Below are 24,240 nucleotides of genomic sequence, written 5' to 3' on the forward strand. Positions count from 1 at the left end.
ACGAATGTTGAAGCCAATGGTTTTCAAGTCGTTGTAATAAGAGCTTGCACCTGATCTCAAAGGTACTTCTGCTTAGGTTCAAGTCTGTCCTAGATGATACTTGTGTTGTAAACTGAATCTGATGAGTGATGTGGCAATGGCAGTGTGATGCTGATGTGTGTTGACTCATACAAGATGGGAGTTAGAACTTTATAATAACATTGATAACTAGTAGTTGCTTCGGCACTATTATATGGAATTTTTTTTTGACAAATTTATTAAACTCAGTCAAGTTGAGTTGAGTGAATTATGATGATCTGCTGACTTGATCAATGGTCTTGATGTGTTTGAAAGCAAACTTTATAAGAGTTGACTAAGTTCAGCGCAACAAACTTGGCTGATTCATCTACAAATTAGTACAAATTAGTTAATTTGGTAAAAATTTAATCTATGTTTTTTAAAAAATATTTTTTTAAAAAATATTAATTTAATATTTTTTATAAAAAAAATATTGAAACCTAGATAATTTTTATTAATTTAATGAACTAGGTAAATAAGCTCAACCCCTTACTTACCTTTACCTCAAAACTAAAGGTGAAAAAAATGATAAACTAATTAAATTAAGAAAACTAAAGAAAGTTAATTGAAAAAATAGAATCAAGAGAAAAAAATCAATTAAATCAATTAAAATTTTTAGAAAAACTTCTAGTTTAGTTTAGTTTTGATTTTTTACTGTTGAAATTGGTAAACTCAAATTGAATCGAATCAGTTCATGTTAAAAGAAAAGGCACTATTAATAAAAAGAAAATGATTTATATTTTAACCTAAACCCAATAACTTTAGAAATTGTCTCCTTTAAAGACACATAAATATGCCTCTTACTCTTTATTCTTTAATTTGTATTTACACTTTTCAGATCTAGTAACTCAACGACATTTCCCGACCTTAACACTCAGCAAAAGTCCATCTAAGGCTCCAAATGTTCTTTTACAATTCTTTACAATAAAATTTATTTTTTTATTATTTTGTAATTGTGAATGAGATTTATCAGTTGTTTTTTTATCCGTATCTTGGGAATGCTTTAGAAACTATCAAGATTATTTTTTTTATTTATGCTCCAGTTTAATAAATATTCCTAGGATAGGTGTGATTATTACCTCACTGCCTTGCATGTGGACATAGAAAAGAGAAAGCACTGCATGTGCAAGTGATGGTCAGGGTTGTTATCCTTACCAAAAAGATAACTATCAAGTAACAATCATATGAAGCTTTATCAACCTTAGCTACCAAGGTTGTAGGTATATTTATAAAAATTGCAGTGAATTATACTAAAAGCTTATTCAAATAGTTAATATTTTATAAATATCTTGATTGTATTTTTAAATGTAAGGCAACAGTGGAGATGGAGTTGCAATTAAGTATATATTTTAATGATATTGTATTGCTTATTTTAGTTTTGGTTTTTTCAAGTTTTTGACATAAAAAGTCAAATCGAACCAAACCAAAATTGGTTAGTTTGAATCGATTTTGGTTCGATTTTTTTTTTAAATTTTAGTTTGATTGTTTGTTTTGGTTCAATTTTTTTTTAAAATTTTAGTTTGATTGTTTTTATAAATAAAAACTAAACCGAACCGAAAATGATCACCTCAACTCATAACTTTAGTTGGGTTTGATAATTTGGCCTTTTAGAAATTATTTTTTATAAATTAAATAATTATAAAAATAGATATTTATAAGACTTGTTTACTTAGATGATCTATTGGATAAGGAATATATAAAAAATCAAGTCTAGAAAGATAATGAAATAAGAAAAGTCAGGTTTTATGGTATCAAAGATCAAACCAAACAAATTCCATTTTAAGAAAATTATATATTATCTCTGTAAGAATTATATATTATCCCAAGTTAAACTATAACTAATTTCTCCATTAAAAATTCATAATAAGGTGGTTTTTTTTTCAAAACTACTAAAAAAAGATAAAATCAAATTTTTATTCCTCTCAAAGTTACTATAGAACTGAACAAATATAGATATAGGTAATAATAATCTTTAAAAAGGCTCTTCTAATCTTAGAATCAATTTACTATATCGTTCTAATTTAAACCTTAATTGTCTTTGATTTTTTTAACGCTATTATATTATATGACTCACTTCCTTATCCCAAATCATTACAAGGCTATTATAGGACTCACTTCCTTATCCCAAATCATTACAAAACTTAGAGAATGGGAATGTATGTCAAGATTACCAAAATCAAAGTTAGCTTTAACAATTAGTGAAAAAGACTTTATTTATTGAAAATATTTGAGAATTAGTTATTAAGCAAACTTTTATTTAAATTAAGGCCTTGTAATCTTTGGTTTACCTTGATTAAATAGTGTTTTATGCTTCCAACAACTTCATATCACTTTATATCATTAAAAATACATCTAAACAATGAAAAGTTGTATAATAAACATATGTTATGTGAATTTTCTCCTTAATATGATGATAATCAAGTTCATAGTCAAAACATGCTTTTTTCAGTACTAATAACAACAACATTATTTGATATATTCTTCAATACCTTATGATAAAAGATAGAATTTTGTTAAACATGGTCATTAACAACATTAGCTTTTGAATATTATTAAGATATATAAGATATGATAGGAAATAACTTTTGAATATTAATTACGCTTAGCCTATTGAAAAAAATGTTGTTACACCAAATTGTCTGAAAATTGGTTTTATATCAAGAAATTTTCCATAGACATCAACATACCAAAATCCCAGTTAAGTACTACCAGGAGAGAAGGAAAGAAGGGAAAAAAAGGTTTAAGAAAGCTTTGTTCTCTCTCTCTCTCTTGTATAATTTGGACAATGATTCTAATGAAACTGGAGCATAAATAGTCCATATTGAAGATTGAGTATTAAAATTAACATGTTGTGTATGAAGATAAATGTAAATTATAGCATGAAAATAAGAATGTGTAATGACTTATAAAAGCCTTTATTTTCTTAGTTTTTGAGTATTGCATATGGAGATCCCACATTAAAAAAGAGTGTCTGGAGTTAGGGTCTTATTAGTAGTGCTAGTGCTATCTAATTGTACGCATTTTAGGACGTCAGGCTCAAAGATGGGCTCGCGTTACCAAAAATAAAACCATGAAGATGATAAGGCTTAAAACAAACAGTACATGACAGGTTGGACCAGGCTATTATATTTGGTAGTGCCGAGGATGACTCATTCTAAGTTGGGGGGATTGTGAGATCCCACAACGAAAAAGAGTGTCCAAAGCCAAAGTCTTATTAGTAGTACTGGTGCTAACTTGTCGTTCATGTTTTGGGGTGCTAGGCTCAGAGATGAGCTCGCATTACCAATAATAAAACCATGAGGATAGCAAGGCCCAAAGCAAACAATATACGATAGGTTGGGCAGGGCTATTACAGCACATCATTGTCAATGATGTTAATATACGATAGGTTGGGCAGGGCTATTGATTAGTACTTAAAAATGCATTTTCAAACCCTATAGATATAAAGATCTAGAAATCTACAATCAAATCGACATTTCTCAAGAAAGCTAAATTCAAGCTTATCATTTAGCTTGACCTAATGATAACCTGTACTGAGACAGCAAGACTATAATTAACCAACCTCACACCACTTATAATTAAGACACAAACAATAAGTATAGAAGATGTCACAAAACTTTAATTTTTTGATGAGCCATAGTAGTTACACGAGAAATCAAAAGTAAGACTTTCTAGACCTTATCACAAGTCCTTTTCAATATATGATTGCCTTAAAATTCTAACTAAATATAAAACAAGACCTTTAGAAACTTTTGGTGAAATTTTAGCTTGATGTAATGGTCAAATAAAAAAAATTATACTTATTGATATAAAACAACATATTAAAAAACTAAGCTCAATCAACATGTAAGTAGAAAAATAATTGAATTTGCAAGTCTTATAGGAAATAAGGCCCATATATTTTAAATTAACCCATTGCTTACTTTTTTAACCTTCTTTGCTCTTGACCTTGTAATAGGCCTAATTGACACATGTAATGAATCCCTTGGTATACCTTGTTGATTTGCATAATTCCTTATCTCTTCAAAAGAATTTTACATCAAAGCATTATCTTGCTTGGATGTTAACTCACTTTAAGAAGACTTATTAATCCGATTTTATGGTTTTCATATCTTTCTTTAGTTGTAAACAATCAGATCGTAAATAATCTACCTTGTTTCTTTAAAATGTTTTCTTCAAAAACTTTTTTATACTATGCTGTAAGTCTAATTGAAATTATAATAATAATGAAATAACATGAAAATTAAAAAAATAAAGGGATGTAACATGATTTTAAAACCTTATTCCTATACTAATTAATGTGAACCTCATGGATATATATATCTAGAAACCCAAAGTCAAATCAACTTTTTTTAAAAAAGCTAAATTCAAGCTTGAGATTGAGCTTCACATAACGATAATTTATTACAAGACACCAAGGCTATAAGTAGCCAAACTCAATCAAATGCTTATAATCAAGATGAAATCAAAAGGTATAGAAGCCTTCATGAAGCTTAGTTAATTCTTTGATAAGTCATAGTAGTTCCATAAGGAACCAAGAGTAAAGGCAAACTCTCACAAATAAGTTTTATTTCTAAATAATCAATCCATATCTTATTAATTAAATAAAAAAGTAAATACAAGCTAAATAACATATTTATACTAGGTAAAATGCCCTAAATAATGTTGGAAAAAAATTTTAAATAAAAGAAGAAAAAAAATTCTAAATCAACTAGGAAACTAATATAAATTCCATATAATAGCTTCTGGATCTTATCTTGGCATTACTGATGTTTGATTTCCCTTGAAATTTTAACCCAATATAAAACAAGACCTTTGAAAACTTCTAGTAAAATTTCATCAGAATCTAACCATTAAAAAAAATATTATGCTCATTAATATAAAATTGCACATTAAAAAAAAAGCTCAATTCACGTGTAAATAAAAAAATAAGTTAAATCTGCAAGTCTTGTAGGAAATAAGATCCAAATATCTTGAATTAACCTATTGAATGCCTCTTTAATCTTCTTAAAATTTGACCTTGTAATAGACCTAATTGGCACATGTAATGAATCAGTTGATGTTACTCACTGATTTGTATCAGTTAGGTTATGCCAAATATATAGTTATTATTGGGTTAGATGTAATGTCACTTGCAGTACACCTAGTCAGTGTTGCAAAAGGCTATTCAAAAAGTAAATTAACAAAATCTAAACACATAAAAAAAAGTATAATATACATTACATGAATTAATCAATTAATTTGAAACAATAATAAATGTTAATAAAAACAACTACGTAACCAATTTTTAGCTGAAATTTAATAAATTTTAGTATAAAATTCATTACCCATCATTACATTTATGATCATTCTTTATTTTTCAAACAAATGCTGAGAATTGTTTTTAGCCTTGATCTTTCACTCGAGGCATTAATCAGTCTTTAAAAAATATAAAATAAAAATACCATTTTCATTCTCTACCAATTTAAATTAAATAAAAATCAGAATTAAATGGACATTCATTCTTTTTAATTCTAATGTTGAAAGAACATTCCTCCAAAACCATTTAAAAAACATGCATTTTTCAAAAAGAAACTCCAACCCAATAAAAGAAAAAATTCTAAGAAATAAAAAAAATATAAATTCTAATAAACATCTTAAAGAAAGAAAGAAAAAAAAATCAAACACCCCCCATAACCTTCATTGAAAACTTTACATACAACATAAAAAATATATAACATTAACCAATAAAAAGCCACATTTACCTAACAACTCGTTGTGATTCATCCATAATGCTACAACACATGGTCTGGCTTCACCTAAAACATGTCGCACACCTATGACTTAATGATGGACAATATCATAAAGGTTGAAAAAAGATTAAAGTGTAATAAATTTTCTAAACCCAACACTTAAAATGAGAGATAAAAACTAAGAAAAATATCTCAATAAAGCATAGAAATTCAAGCAAAGCACACACTATATAATAGGTCCAGACGAGAAAGCAAAATAGTCAAAAAAAATTAAGGAGAAATAGAAATTACCTAACAAATTGTAATCTTTTACATGAAATAAGTGAAACCTTGTTAAAAAGCCAACAAAAATAAAATAAAAAACATAGTATAAAAAAGAAATGTTATGTAAAAAAACAAATATAGATAATAAAGCTCACCATCCACCCCATGGTTTTGGTCTGCATTAGATCATTACCCTCCCAAGGTTTTTGGTCTTCATAGGTTGTTTGATTGAAGATTAAGGAAACAACAACTATAATTCATTCACCTAAAATATTTTATCTAAGATAAGTTATATTGCCAATCATTTTCTATTCCTAATGTAACTAATATTAAGATAAGTTATATTGCTAATCATTTTCTATTCCTAATGTAACTAATATACCTATATGTTGAACATCTATCTAAATTAATGTATAGATACCTATGGTTAAAGATGTGTCTTATACATAAGATGAAACCCAAGTTATAGATGATTGTTGTTTTAGCCATTTTTAATTGTTATCACAATAATGATTTGTGATGGTTTATATATTCTAGACACATTTAATAAATTGACGTTACCATCATGCTGATAACAAAATGATAGGTTATTGTTGATCAAGGCTTATAATTAGTGATGATCTTTCAAACAACGTTAATGAATAACAAGACATGCTCATGTGAGGTCACCTTGACCTGGCCCTAAACTTAAGAGGGATGATGGCAATCATTTTCTTATGCAATCAGGGATTCTAGGATAATATTCTATAATGATTCATTTATATTGAATGATTTTCTATATCTTAGTCCTAAATGTCTAAATAACAACAACTAGCGGTTTAACTACTTGGAGGTAAGATCTAGAGATACCAAAACAAATGTCCTTTATTGGACCAAAATGCCTACACTTTCAAGATAACAACCTTTAAGGGTTCATTTACCTTGAAGCATGTTGTTGACTTAGCAATAATATTTATTGTTTCATGTTCTTATAATAATGGCCCTAATTATGTTTACGCATACTAGTCTAAAAAAACTCGTTTATGAACAAGAATTGTTGGTGAATAATCTTTTAGGACCAAAACATTTATTATTATTATTATTTGAAAGAAAAAAAATTATATTATATATGAATGGAACACCTTGTTACCCTAATCAATGCCTAGAAGTCATTATATATGAATGGAAAACCTTGTTACCCTAATCAATGCCTAGAAGTAACAACTTTTAAGGTTTCATTTACATCAAGAATAATTGATGGATATATCCGATTGAAAACTTATGCATTTTTATTTTCCAAAAAGGAGTTTTAATTTTAAAAATTAAAAATTTTAAAAAAGATTTGACATGTTTGCCTTTAGTAACAAAGGGATTCTTTATCGACCAAACCTTTCATGTGATGGGTATTATAATCAAAATATAAGATCGAGTATAAATATAGAGAAATAACAAGCATGCATGAAAAGGGATATTGTTTCTATGTTATTTGAACCGAGGGACAATACTAACATATGTTCATGATATTAAATACATAAATAATCATACATGAAGAAGAAAAAGATGACGGTATTATGATGCTAAGGATGACAATGGATGAAAACATGAACAAGAAAGCAATATGCAAATTTGAAAGATTCGTCCGACATCATTTAAATGCAAATACCAATTCAAATAAACCATCTAAGGAGGATGAATTTGGGTTATGATGGATGAAACAATGTCAATAATGATGATACATGACAATCACATGTTAATTGAATTGGGGGTTGGCCAATAGAATATGTCATTTTATGCTTGTTGATTACTGCTAACAATATAGATTCGTCCGACATCATTTATGCTTGTTGATTACTGCTAACAATATTGGTCATTGTCTCCTGTGGATAGAGATCAGAGTTAATGAAGTTTTATTTTATTTTTCTCTTAAATATATTCATATAAAGATCATTGGTTTAAATGGATCATATAAATAAATAGTTCTTTCTCTCTCCTCGATATATAATGATCTAGGGGTTGTTGACTTTTATTGATTGAGGGGTTTTGTAAGAAGCTGATAGATGAAAAAAATGGTGGTGGTCTTATCATAAATAGAGTTCGGGGGAGGGAGGAATTAATAAGAGAAATTTTGGTGGAGAGAGGTTGTTTGTTGGCTAGCAACACAACTGTTTTGGTGTTTTTGTTGGTATTATATTGTCGATGTTATAGTGGTACTAGTATAGAAATATAAAGGTTTAATTTTAAAAAGAGAGGGGAGAAAAGATAAAGGGGTTGAGGAGTTTTTCTTTTGTAGAAGAGGTGATGAAGAAGTTAATGAATATATTATTATTATTATTATTAAGCACACATTTTCTCTTCACCAATGGTAACTAGGATTGTTTCCTTAAAAAAGAGGTAAGAAGGAAAAAGATGAATAATGTTCTCTTTTTCTCTGACACATTTTTTTTCACTCCCTCTTAATTTTTTTATGATGGCGAGGGGTTTTCTCCTTTTTTGCACCCCCTTAGTTATTTGAAGAACTAATAATCCAATTTTTTTTTTCTTACTTTGCGTTTCACCCATCATCTTTTTTAATTTATTTTTGTATTTTGACTTCATTTTTTAAAGTCATCTATCTACAAGATAAAAATAATAAAAAATTATGAAATGAAAATGCATTGAAAGTATATTTTTAGAAGTTTTTGCATTTTTTTGAATTTTTTGGAAATGAGATCAAAAAAGAAATTATGACAATTATAATGAATCTTTTTATTGACCTTTATTTTAAAGAGTTATTTTTAATTATTTATGATGTGAATGAAACTTAATAATATTGCATGAGTAAAATTTTTATTAACCTTTGTTTTAATAAATATTTTTCTTAATTATAAAATATTTGTAAAAAAAGAAGTTTAAATTTTGTGAATTATGTTGTATAAAGGAGTAAAAAGTAACATAAGATAACAATAAAAAAAATACCATATTAAAAAAATAAGAATTCAATTTACTAATTTGATGAACTTTGATGTAGTTTTATTATTTTCAACTTTAACATTCTTGATTTTTTTTAAAAAAAAATTAAAGCATTTTTAGAGTTTTTATTACTAATAATGTAATATATAAAACATTTGTACCACGTAGGAGTGATTTAAAAAGCTTATGTTCTGTTATTTAGGATTTTATGTGGTTAATAAATAAGGAAATAATGGAAGAAAAAGACCTATTTTTTAGGTTTTAATAATTTATTAATTTTTTTTAATATTGGTTTTATTTTCCTTAATTAAGGATGGTGTGAATTTACACGTTAATATTACAGATATATTATAATGTTATTAAGTTAGTACTAATTTATATATTGTTTATGGATATTTTCATGTACTTTATTTTTTATTTAAATTAAATATAAATAATACTGGTATAAGATGCCATTTTAATAAATAAATAAATAAGATTTTTAAAAATTATTGAATCTTGTGGGGGGCGTCATATCCATCGCGCACACACAGTGCATCTGTATCCTAGCTTATCTGAAACAAAACCGAAAGAAACTATAAACTCTGCAACTGTCTGACGATCCTTTCTGTCGTGCCCCCCAAATCCTCGTACTTGGAATCCATACAATCGAGTCACACAAACTTTAAGGTCTGCATTGTGAAAAGATGGCCTTTTTTTATGGAAAAAAAAAAAACTATCTGGGTTTGCTTTGAATTCTTGAGTTTCTTTTGACTTGCATTTTTCTTTTGGTGGTTAAACTTCAGTTGTTGAGCCGTTTCTTTCTTGGTTGGACTAGCGGATCAAGATGCATTAAATTCTCACCAACAATATCTTAGCTTAGCTTAGGTTCTTGTTTATTCAATTCAATGCGGGCCGAATCACTCTGACTCTTTTCTTTTAACTCTTAGGTTCATAAAGTGAATTGCTCCATTTATTGATTGGCTCTAAAGACTTTTCAATCACATGGGCATTGCAATTATCCATATTTTAGTCCATTTTGATCCAGATTTTCTATATAATAACCTCTCTTTTTTTTGTATGGGACAAGTGACCAAAACAATTATTGGATATGTGTAGGTTAAGGAGCAGGTGATAAATTTCTTTTGTATTTTTTTCTGTTGGATTAATGGCCGGTTTAAAAGAGGACTCAATTCTTGGAATTGACGGTATCACAATAAAGGAGGAGCTTGAGATTGACAAGTTGAGAGGGGACCACCCAGTTCTTGAAACTGGCGGTGCAGTAATAAAACGGGAGTCTTTGATGAACAACAGGTCTGTTATTGACAAGGTGAGAGAGGAGGGGAGCTGTGGTCGAGGTGAGAGAGACATGGTTCCTCCCACTAGTAATTCTATTCACAGGTCAGGTTCCAGACCACAGCTTGACCTTAGCAAGGCTGCAATTGAAGGGACTTTTGAGGAGAGAGATCCTACAATTCTGTTGCCTAATCAATCTGATGATATTTCACATTTGGCTCTTGATATTGGAGGTAGAAGCTATTCATTATTCACTTGTGCACTTCTCTCTGTGTTTTTTTCCCCTCGTTTTGGTGACTTGATTATGGTTTTTTATTTGTATTCTTGCATGGGAGTTGCGTTTTTGCTTTAGTTGTTCTGAATTAGTGTCTCATTCGTTAAGTGTGATTTGGTTTTCTGTGTTTGGCTCTTTGGGAGAACGGGGCAGAAATAAAAATCTGTATGTTGGTTTGCTTCATGTTCCCACTTGCATGCGTGTTTTTCTTATTTATTTTCTTCCTTTTTCCCCCTGTTATTCCTTTTAGTGTTTTCTCGAACACTTACCTTTATTCATTTCATCAACTGCACTGAGGAAGAAATTGCTTCCACACCTACATTTTGATGGTTTGTTTGCAGGAATTTGAAATGAAATTTCTAAAATTCAACTTGGTATACATTGTATTGCCTTTTAGTATATTATGTTCATTAAACTTAAGGGGACTTTCTTTCTCTTTTTCTGTGATTTCATCTAAAGAATTTGTTTTGAATGTTATTTACATTTATGTGAAATCTGTAAGTAATGTCCAGCATTCTGCCATGTTGTGAGAGATTCCAGAATATTTATTAATTCAGTTCATATCTTTTTCAATGTATATTTAGAGTAATAGTTTCAGCTATTCTATCTTTTAACTCACAACTGCTTAAAACTGACATGGTTAGTCTTTCTTCACTGGGTCATTGTCAGTTTATAGGAAAGATATATTTTCAACTTATTCAGGTTCTGATCAGAGTTCAGCTGCTTTGAAGAGTGGTCTTTGGTTCTGTGTTAGTAACGATGTCAATATCAGCTTCTGGCATGTTATTTGGGTTGGATCACTTCATCTGAATGCGTCATATCTTGATTTATACAGTTTAGCTGAGGACAGACTGTAAGATAGCTGAGTTGGGTGAGTAAAAGGGTTCTCTCTTGGAATGGAAGTTTAAATGGAGGAGGGCTCTTTGGGTTTGGGAGAAACAACTGGAGGGTAATTTGTTACTTGACACATCTGCTGTTCATTTATGTTATAATCTAAGAGATAAATGTATTTGGATTCATGATGTCAAAGGTGATTACACTGTTAGATCTTGCAGCTCCTTGATAGACCGTGCAACTCTTGGAGAGAATTCTCCAATACAATCCTTTGTCTGGAAATCTATTTTACCACCAAAAGTTTGGAGAGAATTCTCCAATACAATCCCTTGTCTGGAAATCTATTTTACCACCAAAAGTAGAAGACTTTGTTTGGCTTGCTGCCATGGGGAAAGTGCAGACAAATGATTTTTTGCGGCAAATTAGAATTGTAGGCCAAGCTGCTAGCATGTGTCTGCTTGCAATTCTACATGTGAAGCAGCTTATCATCTTCTTTTGCAGCAGAGATGTATGGCTGGTGTGGTCTCAAGTTATGAATTGGTGCAGTTACTCTCGGTCAATTCCTAGCAGCGTGGATGACTTTTTTCAGCAGTCGGATTTGTTTGCTCATGGTCATCTGCAAAGGAAAGTGTGGTACAGGGCAATTTATGCAGTTTTATGGTTTATATGGCTAGCTAGAAATAACTTGGTGTTCAACAATGTCAATCCAATCTGGGAAAATATCCTATGCTTAACATTTCATAGGATTGCTTATTGGGTGAAATCCATTGATGAGACCTTTGTTTGCACGGGAAATGACTTAATTAAATGTTTAGAAGCGGTCAAATCCTATTAGTACATGGCCTACAATGATTTGAAAAAATGCAGTTGTCTGGAGGCAGCAGGATGTATGGTGTAGGGCTCTATTTTCTCTCCCTTAAAGTCCTTTATAGATTTCGAGTCGGGAATAGAGCAGTGGCTTATTCAGTGCTATATCACAATTTATTCTCGGGAATAGCAGTTCACAAAACGTGGCATGGGACATTTGTCGACGGCTGGAGTCGTGACATCCGAGCGAGAGGTCAGACCCATCCCATTCATCCTGGTCTGATCCAAATGGATCTTGTTGAATGAATTGATCCATTGTTGTATGCCTTAGTTCTTAGTTCATTTTTTCTTACTCGGACTTTCTTGTTAAATGCCTTTTTCTTTATTGGAAAAGAAAGAGGGTTGGAACAAAGGAAGAAACGAGCTTGGGCACTTGCAGATGGAATTTCGATGGTTCTGCTTTTGGGAAGCCAGCAATCTCAGGCATTGGAGGTGTCCTCAGAGATCACGAGGGGAGTTTCCTTTGCATTTTTTTTTCTATGCCCGTTGGCATTAAGTAGTTCAGTGATGTTGAAATGCTGGCAATCACAAGGGCTATGGAGATTATCTCTCTCTTGCAAATAAGATGCACTAAGTTTTCGAATCCTTCCACGAATGCAACTCAACGGGTGAGGGGAAAAGCAGAGGGCTGGCTGTGGAGACTACACAATGCTTTCTATCCTTAGTAGTAAACTTCTATAAGCTTTAGCCGGGTAAATATAGAGGAGAATGCAGTGGCTGATTCTGTTGCTACACAGAGCCTAAGTAGACAAGATGAACTTCTTGCTTGGATGTAATTTAGTCTCTTGTGTTAGTTTTTTGTTGTACATTCTTTCAAGCTGCTTCCTTGCTGCTTTTCCATTTTATTATGATTGATTGATTTTCATCATAAACTAAAAAAACTCACAACTGCTTTTACCTTGTTCTGCTTTCCTTCAGTAGGTAAATTCTTCATTAAGTGTTCTAAAATTTCATTTTGATGTTGAGCTGAATGTTGATGGATCACCTGTGGTATGCATGAAACATTAGTTAATGGTGTTTATCTGCAGGTTCTCTAATCAAGTTGGTGTATTTTTCAAGACACCAAGACCGGCCAACTAATGATAAGAGGAAGAAGACAGTGAAGGAGAGATTAGGAATTTCCAATGGTAATAGGAGAAGCTACCCCATTCTTGGAGGAAGACTTCATTTTGTCAAGTTTGAGACAAGCAAGATCAATGAATGCTTAGATTTTATTTCTTCCAAGCAGCTTCATTGTGGTGGTATGCTTTCTCTGACTTGATGATCTTTCTTCAACTAATATCTTTTTTCATTGGAAGCAGACCATTTGCTTTGATGTTTCACTTATTTGTTCGACTGCTTCCAAGTTAACAACTTCATTTTCATTACCCATTTCTTTTCCTTTTGTTCCCTATTTTTTCTTGATAACCTCGGTGATTTTCTTGCAATTAGGCATGGATTCACATAGTTGGCATTCCGAGACCTCACCCAATGGCAATGCTGTAATTAAGGTGAACTTTGTTTTTTCTCATTAAATTCTGCAGGGGGTACTTTTGCATCACTTGTGGTTCAAATACCACCTTTATTGAAATTAGAAGGTAACACGTGTAATCTGTAAAGAAGATGTTAGTGGGAAAGGAATTTCAGAAGTTTTTCATCTTTTCGTTAAGATATGGTTTGACCTAGTTTTAGCAATTTCCTTGCATTGAAATCAAAATATGTTGGAGAATTTGTTACTGCTAAACACGACAATGCTACTTGCTCCTCTGGTTATGCAATTAGACTTTGTATTAAACCCACATTCTTATACCACAGTTCTAAGAATTTGTGAGTACCTTTTCAAGCCTCAAATTTGAAGCGAGGTAGAAAAACCAGGTGTTAGACCCACCCTCTCTAGCTATTCTTTAATCATGTGCAAATTATGATTTCCTTGCTTCTTAATTCATGATTTTAATATTACAGCCGGTCATCAGTATACAATATGAAGGAGAAAACTTTATAATAAAGACTCAAATCATCTAATTTATACTAGTCAACGTCTATTCATACTTGTTTGGCTCTAACAGATATTCCTGTTGATTTTCTGAGAAGGCCACTGGCGGCGGGGCATACAAGTTTGCAGACCTCTTCAAGGAAAGGCTTGGGGTTAGTCTTGACAAAGAAGATGAGATGGATTGTCTTGTGGCAGGAGCCAACTTTTTGCTTAAGGTGGGATTTTGAATTCCTATTACCACATTTTTTCTAATTCTTGTTTATTACTTTAATTTGCTCATGTTTTTTGAAAAAGGATGATTTCTGATAAGTAGTTTGTGTTTGTGCATCTTTTTAAACTTGCTGGTTTTTGAAATATTTGAACTTCTGTTTTGCCTTTTCTTTTATGGTGAGAAGAAGAGAGTATTCTTATTGGAAAAATGCCATCAGCATTGAGTTTAAGTCTTGCTCTTAACTATTATAGCTTAGTAGATTGTTCCTATCTTCATTTGAATATGATGAAACTTCCGTTCTTGTTACAATTGGAATGATGGAACTGCTATTGGTTTGTTGGCCAACTTCATCATCTATCACAGTATTTTTTTCACATGCTAGCTTTGTAAGCATTTTTGACATGCTTTTGTTGGATCCACAATTTATTAAGACTTGCTATTTTCAAATATATGTTAACCCCATAGCTCTTTGAACCAACTTTTGAGTAGGCTATTCGCCATGAAGCTTTCACACACATGGAGGGCCAGAAAGAGTTTGTGCAGATTGATCAGAATGATCTGTTCCCTTATCTTCTTGTTAACATTGGATCTGGTGTTAGTATGATCAAGGTAAATTAGTCTTTTTCTCAGTTTGTTATTTTCACTTTAAGTATGGGAAAAACTCATAAAGAATAAGCATGCCCTTGATTTTTGTAGGTTGATGGGGATGGGAAGTTTGAACGAGTCAGTGGCACAAATGTTGGTGGTGGTACTTACTGGGGCTTGGGAAGGCTGTTAACCAAGTGCAAGAGGTCATTATGATATCTAATCTTCCTATATTTTCACTATTCATAAATATTGTTAAGGTCTCATTTTATTGATTTCCTTTGCAGTTTTGATGAGTTGCTAGAGCTGAGTCAAAAGGGTGATAATAGAACAATTGACATGCTGGTTGGTGATATTTATGGTGGTATGGATTATAATAAGGTATACTCTTGGTTTGTTCATTCCTTTCAGTATAGCAGTTAGTAAGATGTTGTGAAACTGCAAGGCACTCACTGTGAATTGTCATCAAGATCCAGGTTCTTTTTTTTAAAAAAAAAATTCAATATGTTATGGTGATCATGTATAATCAAAAAAAAAATTTCAATATGTTATGGTGATCATGTTTCCTCTTATCATATCTTTATAGATTGGTCTGTCAGCATCAACCATCGCTTCTAGTTTTGGCAAGACCATCTCTGAAAAGAAGGAACTTACAGGCTACAGACCTGAAGATATTTCCCTGTCCCTCTTGCGAATGATTTCATATAACATTGGGCAGGTGAGTTGCATAAACGATTCTGTTATGCAAATTTTTCCATAGAAAGAATGTCTTGGAATGATGATAAACCCATGTGTGCTCTAGATAGTTATTTATTTTGTCATTTGACATTAGTTTTGTAATTAACTTATCTTTCTATATCATTATTGTTTTTTTACTTAACTGTATTAATAGTAGTACTACAGCCTGTTTTAAGTTTTGAGAACAGTTACAGGTTTGAAGTGCCTGACAATTGACACATAGGAAGTTTGTTTTTTTTTTTTTTTTTTTTTTGAAGTTTCAAGTGAAGGAAATGACTCCATTTGGTGAATAAAAACCTACAACCTCTTGGGGAAAAAATGTATTCCTTTTCCCTTAATAGTAGAATGTGGTTGCGGACAAGTTTTGGCATATATGATAATTGTATAAAGTCTGAATTCTCTCTCAACCATTATTTTTGCTGCTAGTATAATTATCGTCTTTAAACCTGAAATTGGAGCCTTTTACCTTTGAGTAGCCCTCTTCATGCACAACTTTGATCAGACAATTTAGTTGCATGTATAGTGAATATTTTTCAATTCTCAAGTGGAAATTCAATAACTACAGATTGTGTGATGCCTTTTCTAGTAATACCTTGCTAGTCATGACCTCTAGGGACATGTTTTTAGATATCACGGATCGTGTCATGTTTGTTGGTAAGCAAATTCTGATTTTTTGAGTTGATTGTCTGGTATTATTATGTTAGGTAACTTACTGACTAATTGACATGAATGCGGTGGCTGTCTTTCTTGTATGCAGATTTCATACCTGAATGCACTTCGATTTGGGCTTAAGAGAATCTTCTTTGGAGGGTTTTTCATTAGGGGTCATGCATATACAATGGATACAATTTCCTTTGCTGTTCATTTCTGGTGAGTTTTTTTTCCAAGGTTTAAACTTTAGTCTGATCAAAGTAAGTTTGATAATAGATAGCGATGTTGTTTGCATGAATGCTACTGCTTCCTTGCTATTTTTTGTTTCCATGATTTGGCTCTCTTTATTCGTTTTTTTCTTCTTCTTTTTTTCCATATTCATTGTCTAGGTCAAAAGGAGAGGCACAGGCAATGTTTTTGCGGCATGAAGGGTTTCTGGGAGCTTTAGGTGCATTTATGAGCTATGAAAAGCATGGTCTTGATGACTTGATGGTCCATCAGTTAGTTGAAAGGTTCCCTATGGGTGCACCATATATTGGAGGAAAGATTCATGGGCCAGCACTTGGGGATTTGAATGAGAAGGCAAGTGCAGTTCAGTTTTGAAACATATGACCTAGACTGGCAACTGCCTTGAAATATTTGAGCTGGTTCATGATTTTTTGTATGTTCAAAATGCAGGGTAGTCTTGCATTAAACATAATGGTAGCTGGTCTCCCTGACCTAATTTCTTGAAAGCCGATCTCTATGTATAAACATTTTGACAGTTTGGTCCTATATTACTTTAATTACATTTGATAATTCAGGAGAACCCCACAATCTGTGAAATCTTTGTTTATCTAGGGATGGCAAGCATATTAGCTGCCAAAAGTAACTCCATTATGTTGATTCCTTGGTTAGCCTTTTTTCCCCATTATACTAGACACATAAGAGATATCGAATAGGAATAGATTCTTGAAGCAACTATATAGGCATTTATGCAGTGAAATGAAAAGGGATAAGGAAAAGTAAAGAAAAAGGATACATAGTGGACTAACTTGATAGCCATGAGGTAAAAGGTTGGAATCTTTAGATGCTTCTTAATAACCTATCAAGCTCAGCAATGTGATTAAATAATTGGCGACTAGAAACAAAGTCTCACCTAATTACCTTCTTGGAAAGCTAATTTATATACATATATATATATGTGTATGTATGTATGTATGTATATATATTTTCAGCTTTTTAGGATGCAAAGAACACCTGTACATAGAGCATCTTAATATAGACAATTCATGGAGATACAGATATCTGTATTTGAGGTTGTGGATAAGGCTTCATGAGCTTTCTTCCTCCTAGATCTGAGTGACAACTAGCTGCTTCTCATCAGTGAGTGTAGTCTGTGTGAACTTCCTGACTGGAAAACTTGTTTATCATTTTAATGTCTTCTAGCAAGAAAAACTTTTGATAATGGTTCAGAAGATAGAAGAAGTTTGCTCAAGCCTTTTGATTTAAGCACTAGATACCCTTTTTTCTTGCAAGAACATATATATGTACACATGCACCTGTTTGAATTGGACCTTATACATGGTTTATTGTTGATTCAAATGCAGATTTCATGGATGGAAAAGTTTGTGCAGAAGGGAACTGAGATTACTGCACCAGTACCAATGGCTCCACCTGGAACCACAGGGCTTGGTGGGTTTGAAGTTCCTTCATCCAAAGGTGGTACTCTACGTTCTGATGCCAGTGCATTAAACGTTGGTGTTCTGCATCTTGTACCCACACTGGAGGGGTTTCCACAATTGGCAGACCCAAAAATGTATGCAAAATTGTACATTGTTTTTGCTAAATACTTCATTAGATAATCTCTCTTAACATAATGCTCTCTCTGTTCTGAGTGGTTTGATTCAATTATTAAATTAGTGCCCTAGAATAATATCTTGGTCCATTGTGGTATTGACTTATCCCCCATTAACATGTAGTTGCCAACACATTGGGGAGCAAAAATATTGTATGGAGAAGTTGGTTGTTTATTCTTTATTCTTGAGGAATTCAATTTTTTTAATAAGAGTATAGCTTGAATTTGCAAAAAGAAAAAGGAAAAATTATTTCGTTTTTTACTGCTATGCAATGAACATGTGATTCATCAGTTAGCCCTCCATCTAACTTTGTGAAGCAAACTTATTTGATTCCAACAGGTACGAGCCTAACACTATCGACCTCTCAGATCACAATGAATTAGAGTGAGTGAACTCTGGGAATATGCTACATATTTTGATAATCCCCAATTAGAACTAGTTACTGTACAGTTTACCTCCTGCTTTCACGTATGCATTATAGGAAGGTTTCTTGGCTGATTTTGTATGCCAATGTAGGTATTGGTTCACTGTGCTGTCCGAGCATTTGTCAGATCTTGTTGATAAGGTAAACATCTATTTGTCATTAATCTCTCTCACTTGCTCACTCATGCACACACCCATGCATGTGTACACATATACCAGTGTGTGCAGAGTCAGACATGCATCAGCCTATGAAACTTTTGTGCTCTGGTATTAACCACAACATTATGAATATGTAGCCCCATTTAATGTAAATGGCGTGGTTCTTGAAATTGAAGATCTCTTGTGTCAAGGAGGAAATAATTTAGTTTCTTGTTGATTGAAAGGTCAGTAACAAATTATGGTCCCACATGAGGTCATGGGGGTGGAACTATAGGGGTAGTCCTATCCCACAACATTTTCACATATAGTGACTGCTTTCAAGCCTCAAATCCAAGTGGTTACTGTTACCATCTTGACAGACAATGCCCTTTAATTTCTTTTTTTGATTATTTAGAAAAATAAGAATTTTGATTGTCCCTAATGTCATTATTATTTTATAAAGAGCTTAATATGAAAAATTGTAGGCAGTGGCTAGTGAAGGTGGAACAGATGATGCTAAAAGAAGAGGTGATGCTTTTGCTCGTGCATTTTCTGCTCACTTGGCAAGGTAATTAGAATCATGGTAAACCTTCTAGATGTTATTTTTTATACATATATTGCATAGTTTCTAGGTTCTAAAGTTGGAACTTCAAGTATGTTGGTTGACTTGTAATATAATGTTTTTTAATATGGGACTGCAGTGCCGGTCCCATCCTTGCATTTTCTACTGTTTTGTTGATATCGATGATTTACTATTGAACACCCCATGCCCTCAATTTTCAGCACACTCTTGTTTGACTCTTATGGGACGCAAAATTGCCTTGTTTCAAATCATGGGCACAATAAGAAATTTGCAGCTTCATTTTTTTTTATTGTTTTGTTTTGTTGTTCAGATTGAATATCTTTCTTGAAATTATTTTTATGCTATGAAGATCATTTTTCTTCGTTTACCAATTCCAACCCACTATATAGGTTAATGGAGGAGCCTGCAGCATATGGGAAGTTAGGATTGGCCAATCTCTTGGAACTAAGGGAAGAGTGCTTGAGAGAATTCCAATTCGTTGACGTCTACAGAAGCATAAAACAAAGGTAACCACATTCTTTCTCAAACCACCTAGAGAGAATATGTGAACTTAGTTTCTCTCAATTCTTTTGCAACATTGTTTATTTTTTACACATTAATTTGCTCAGAGTCCATACAACATGAGGCATATCATGCCTTAGTGGGAAATGTTAAGGTGCCTATTGTATTATTGTAATACAAGCTCAACAGTGATTTTCTGTAATTGAAAAAAAATATATATATTCCTATTGCTTCCAAATGTACTCTGCCAGATCACATGCTGTATTATCCAACTTGTTAATGATATATTTTATGCAATTTACTTGAAAGCTATAAGTATGAGGATAAAGAGGATGTAGATCATGGTTATAGTGTGTGCATACAAACTTTTTTTCTTCTGGTTCCTTTATTAATTCTTGGTTTTTTAATGCAAACAGGGAAAATGAGGCATCACTTGCTGTGTTACCTGACCTGTTGGCAGAGCTTGATAGCATGACAGAGGCATCCCCTTTTTTTCTTTTCCTAATTGGAATTAAGAGTTTTAGCAGTGTGAAATGATGTCCTCTATGAAGGACAGAAATTTTGGGCTGTTGTGTTGATCACCTAAATTCCTCTCTATCTTGCAGGAGACAAGATTGCTTACATTAATTGAAGGTGTTCTAGCTGCAAACATATTTGACTGGGGATCTCGTGCTTGTGTGGAACTCTATCACAAGGGAACAATCATAGAAATCTATAGAATGAGTCGCAATAAAATGCAAAGACCTTGGCGGGTAAATGGAAATAAATATATGTATTTTGTCCAGGGAATACATGATTTGCATTTTATGTTGAAGAAATTGTTTGCTTGTATTGTTATCCAGGTGGATGACTTCGATGTATTCAAAGAAAGAATGTTGGGGTCTGGAGATAAGAAGCCTCGCCCCCATAAACGAGCTTTACTTTTTGTGGACAACTCAGGTGCTGATGTTGTTTTAGGGATGCTTCCCCTAGCACGGGAGCTCCTCCAACGTGGAACTGAGGTAAGTTTGCTTTTCTATGATGCTAGTGAAAAAAGGCTTGTAAATGATTTGTGCACTACCCATCATTTTGTATATTCAGGTTGTTTTGGTTGCGAACTCTCTTCCTGCACTAAATGATGTAACTGCTATGGAGCTTCCTGACATTGTAGCTGAGGCCGCCAAGGTTTGTGAACATTCTTGATGATTTGGAAACTTCTCATCTCACTCTTTTTTAATGCGTTTGTCAGAGTGTCTTAGTTTTTTTGGTTGTTTTTGTCCTACTTTGTGTTCGCATGAAATATGCGGTTGCATATCTGTTTTCTTTATCAAACTGATAAATGTCCAGTCATTTGTTTACTCTCTTTATGCGCATTTTATTGATGTATTTGTAAAACTCACCATGAAAATTAGAAATGTTCTAATTCATGTTAGTGCTCCTGCTTTATTTTATTCAACTGAAGAACTGCACAATCATGACCATGGTTAGATAAATTAATTACAGAATTTTGGGGGGTAAATTCAGGAAGGAGAAAAGATGTAACTCATAGTCTTCATTGCATGAAGGTTTTATGAACTATTATCAGTGTTGGAGATGCGGAACCCAATGCTGTTGGTAGCATTTACTTTAACAATGCCATGAAATTATGCATTTAAACAAAAGTGAGGAAACTGACTCTCCTATTATTCCATAGCATTGTGACATTCTTCGCAGAGCTGCTGAAGCAGGTGGCCTACTTGTTGATGCAATGATAAACACTTCAGATGGTTCTAAAGAGAATTCATCCTCGGTCCCCTTGATGGTTGTTGAGAATGGGTGTGGGAGTCCATGCATTGATTTGAGGCAGGTCAGCTCTGAGCTTGCTGCCGCTGCAAAGGATGCTGATTTGGTATGACTCTGGTTGCTATTATCTAACCCTTGTCAGTGCTTAACCATGTAAAAGTCCCCATGTCAAGCATATCTGTTTCCCTTGCCTTCGTGTTTTCCTCACTTTATAAAAAAACCGTTTCAAGCATAAAATTGAGCACATGAGTGCAACTGTAATCACATGTTGGAGTTTGTGCTCTTCAGATTATATTGGAAGGCATGGGTAGAGCTCTTCACACCAATTTCAATGCTCGGTTTAAATGTGAAGCTTTGAAGGTAATAAAACACTCTATGGAGACATAAAATGGTGGTTTTCTTTTACCATTCCCTAGTGCTTATGCCTGACCTTGTGGTAGTTATTGAGGCTATATGGGCTCATCCAACGAGACTTTGAGCTTTAAAAATGCCCTTCTTGACACTCACTAGTTTTACTTCTGAAATTCAAGATTTTTGGGAAAATGGCATTCAAGACGCCAGCATCCGGCTTCTTTTGAAGTCTTGTCGTCTCTATCTTGACTTTCGAGCATTCCTTTCAACACCATCTAATGTGTGTACGTACGTACCTTATTTTGCAGCTTGCAATGGTGAAGAATCAGAGGCTTGCAGAAAAATTGATCAAAGGAAACATATATGACTGTGTGTGCAGATACGAACCAGCCAGTTGAAATCTTCTCAAGTTCTTTTTAATCAGGATGTTATCCTTCCGTAACTGAAGAAACAAAAAAGACAATCTCCTCATAAGTTAACCCATGGAGAGGTTGTCACGGGTCCAGCTTTATCATGTAGGAAATGGGGTAGTAAAAAAATGGAAATAAACAGAAGGGAGATGAAGGGATAGGCCTCTTCATCTGATTCTCTATCCACTTATTTGATTAGTCAATTTAGATAATAAAGAAACCATCTTAGTCGTGATTTCTAGTTATATCAGCACGATTCTTGAATTATGTTGGAGATTTTTTAATGCATTATTGCATTTAGATAAAATCGAGAGAGAAAAAATAAAGTAGTAGTAAACCATATTTAAAGAGTAATCAACATATCCGCTGTGTTATGTTTATAACATGATAATCTAAAAGCGAAGGGATGGAAGCATTGGATTTACTGTAGCTATGGTAGATTCATGATTTTTCTCGGCTGACTGGTGGGGGTAGGAGAGACTTTTCTCATCTTTTAATAAATAGAAAACGATAGAAATACCTTTTGGAGTGAAAACTCTTAGACTTTGATTTTTATTTTTTCAAGCATAATTAAATTAATTACTTGCATTTAAAGTCAAAGAAACTTTAGCTTTTGACCAAGATTTTTTTTTTATCTATCTTGGGTTTTTTTTTTTTTGTTTTGTTAGTATTTAGTGGGCTAAAATGTAAGTTTGTCTTTTACATTATAATAAACAATTTAAAAAATTATTAATGTGTGTATTGCTTATATCAACGCGTGATTGTTGGTCACTGTTTTTTGTGTCATCACTTAATGGCCAAACTATGGATTTTGAGGTGGCGTTTAATTTGTTTGGAAATCTTCTTTATAATTGGCAGATGCATGTTGTTAATAGATGTATGGTGTTCACAATTTTTTTTATTTTCTCTTTCCTTCTAGGTTATCCAACTTTCCCTTTAAATTTTCAACGAATTTATTCGATTTATTTTATTTTTGAATTTGATGTTTGTTATTTTTATTTTTATTTTTTATCCTTAGATCTTTTGTAGAGTTTTGATATTTTTTATAATTTTATTATTTAATCCTAATTTTTAATGAGTATTTTTTCACTTTGATCTTTATTTTTTTTGTTAATCTCTTTGTGTATTTTTTTACTAGTTTTTAATTTTATCCCTTGATCTAAATTAATGGTATATTATTTTTTTAATTTGGTGCTTATTCTTTTGGTTTTTTTTTGTCATTTTACTCAAATTTTTTTCTTTTAAATTTTACTCTTCGATTGAAAATTTATAGATCCCCTCTAATTATTTTTTATTTTTATTCTTATTCTTATTATTTTATTATTTTAGTTTGTGTTATTGATTTTTTTTCTAATTTTTTTTTTAATGGTTGATTTATTAGGGATTGTGTTTCATGTTTTTTTCATATATATATAGTGCTTTTGGTCTAATAATCCGAGTCATAAATTTAAAACGTTAATTGTGATTCATATTTTTTTTTTTCTTTTGATTTCATCATGACTCGGTTCTTATTCTCTAGTTAATATTTTTTTCTTGGGTTCATTCAAATATATATATTAAGGGTTGTTTCTTCAAGTTTTCATCATCAATTTTAATTTTCTTATTTTTTATTTGTTTAGTAATTATTTTTTAAATATCTAATTAAAATAAAATCAATTTATTAAACAGTATTCGCCTATAACGCGAATCATTGATTTTTCTTCTTTCATTAAAATGCGATCACGGCGTCTAAACATTGATTTTTACGAGGAAAGAATTGTGGACCCTCGGCATAGCTCGGGGCCATGTTTGGTAACAATCTATTCCATAGCTAGAACTTGGCGGTTTTTTTTTTTTTTTTGTTGATC

General features: G+C 32.2%; 1 protein-coding gene and 1 long non-coding RNA gene across 3 annotated transcripts; both read left to right on the forward strand.

Annotated features, from left to right (window-relative positions):
* Positions 1-9,491: 9,491 nt before the first annotated feature.
* On the forward strand, positions 9,492-22,722 carry LOC105128537 (pantothenate kinase 2-like). Of its 2 annotated transcripts, none has more exons than XM_011030253.1 (23): positions 9,492-9,650; positions 10,080-10,489; positions 13,260-13,472; positions 13,663-13,721; positions 14,302-14,418; positions 14,904-15,023; positions 15,111-15,205; positions 15,287-15,380; positions 15,586-15,717; positions 16,495-16,607; positions 16,778-16,970; positions 17,978-18,186; positions 18,566-18,610; positions 18,743-18,791; positions 19,273-19,355; positions 19,760-19,876; positions 20,288-20,351; positions 20,477-20,623; positions 20,714-20,872; positions 20,952-21,035; positions 21,544-21,738; positions 21,921-21,992; positions 22,292-22,722. In XM_011030253.1, the coding sequence occupies exons 2-23, from the start codon at positions 10,129-10,131 to the stop codon at positions 22,379-22,381; spliced, it is 2,811 nt and encodes a 936-aa protein (XP_011028555.1). In that variant the 5' UTR covers positions 9,492-9,650; positions 10,080-10,128; the 3' UTR covers positions 22,382-22,722. The 2 variants fall into 2 exon arrangements, with proteins under 2 accessions (XP_011028555.1, XP_011028556.1); XM_011030254.1 differs by having other exon boundaries at positions 10,121-10,489.
* On the forward strand, positions 10,497-13,130 carry LOC105128536 (uncharacterized). The gene is made up of 2 exons (XR_842877.1): positions 10,497-11,479; positions 11,866-13,130. It is a non-coding gene; the product is annotated as an uncharacterized LOC105128536 (long non-coding RNA).
* Positions 22,723-24,240: the final 1,518 nt, after the last annotated feature.

This window comes from Populus euphratica, unplaced genomic scaffold (genome assembly GCF_000495115.2).
Source record: "Populus euphratica unplaced genomic scaffold, PopEup_1.0 scaffold111.1, whole genome shotgun sequence".
In the NCBI taxonomy this organism is placed as follows: Eukaryota; Viridiplantae; Streptophyta; class Magnoliopsida; order Malpighiales; family Salicaceae; genus Populus; species Populus euphratica.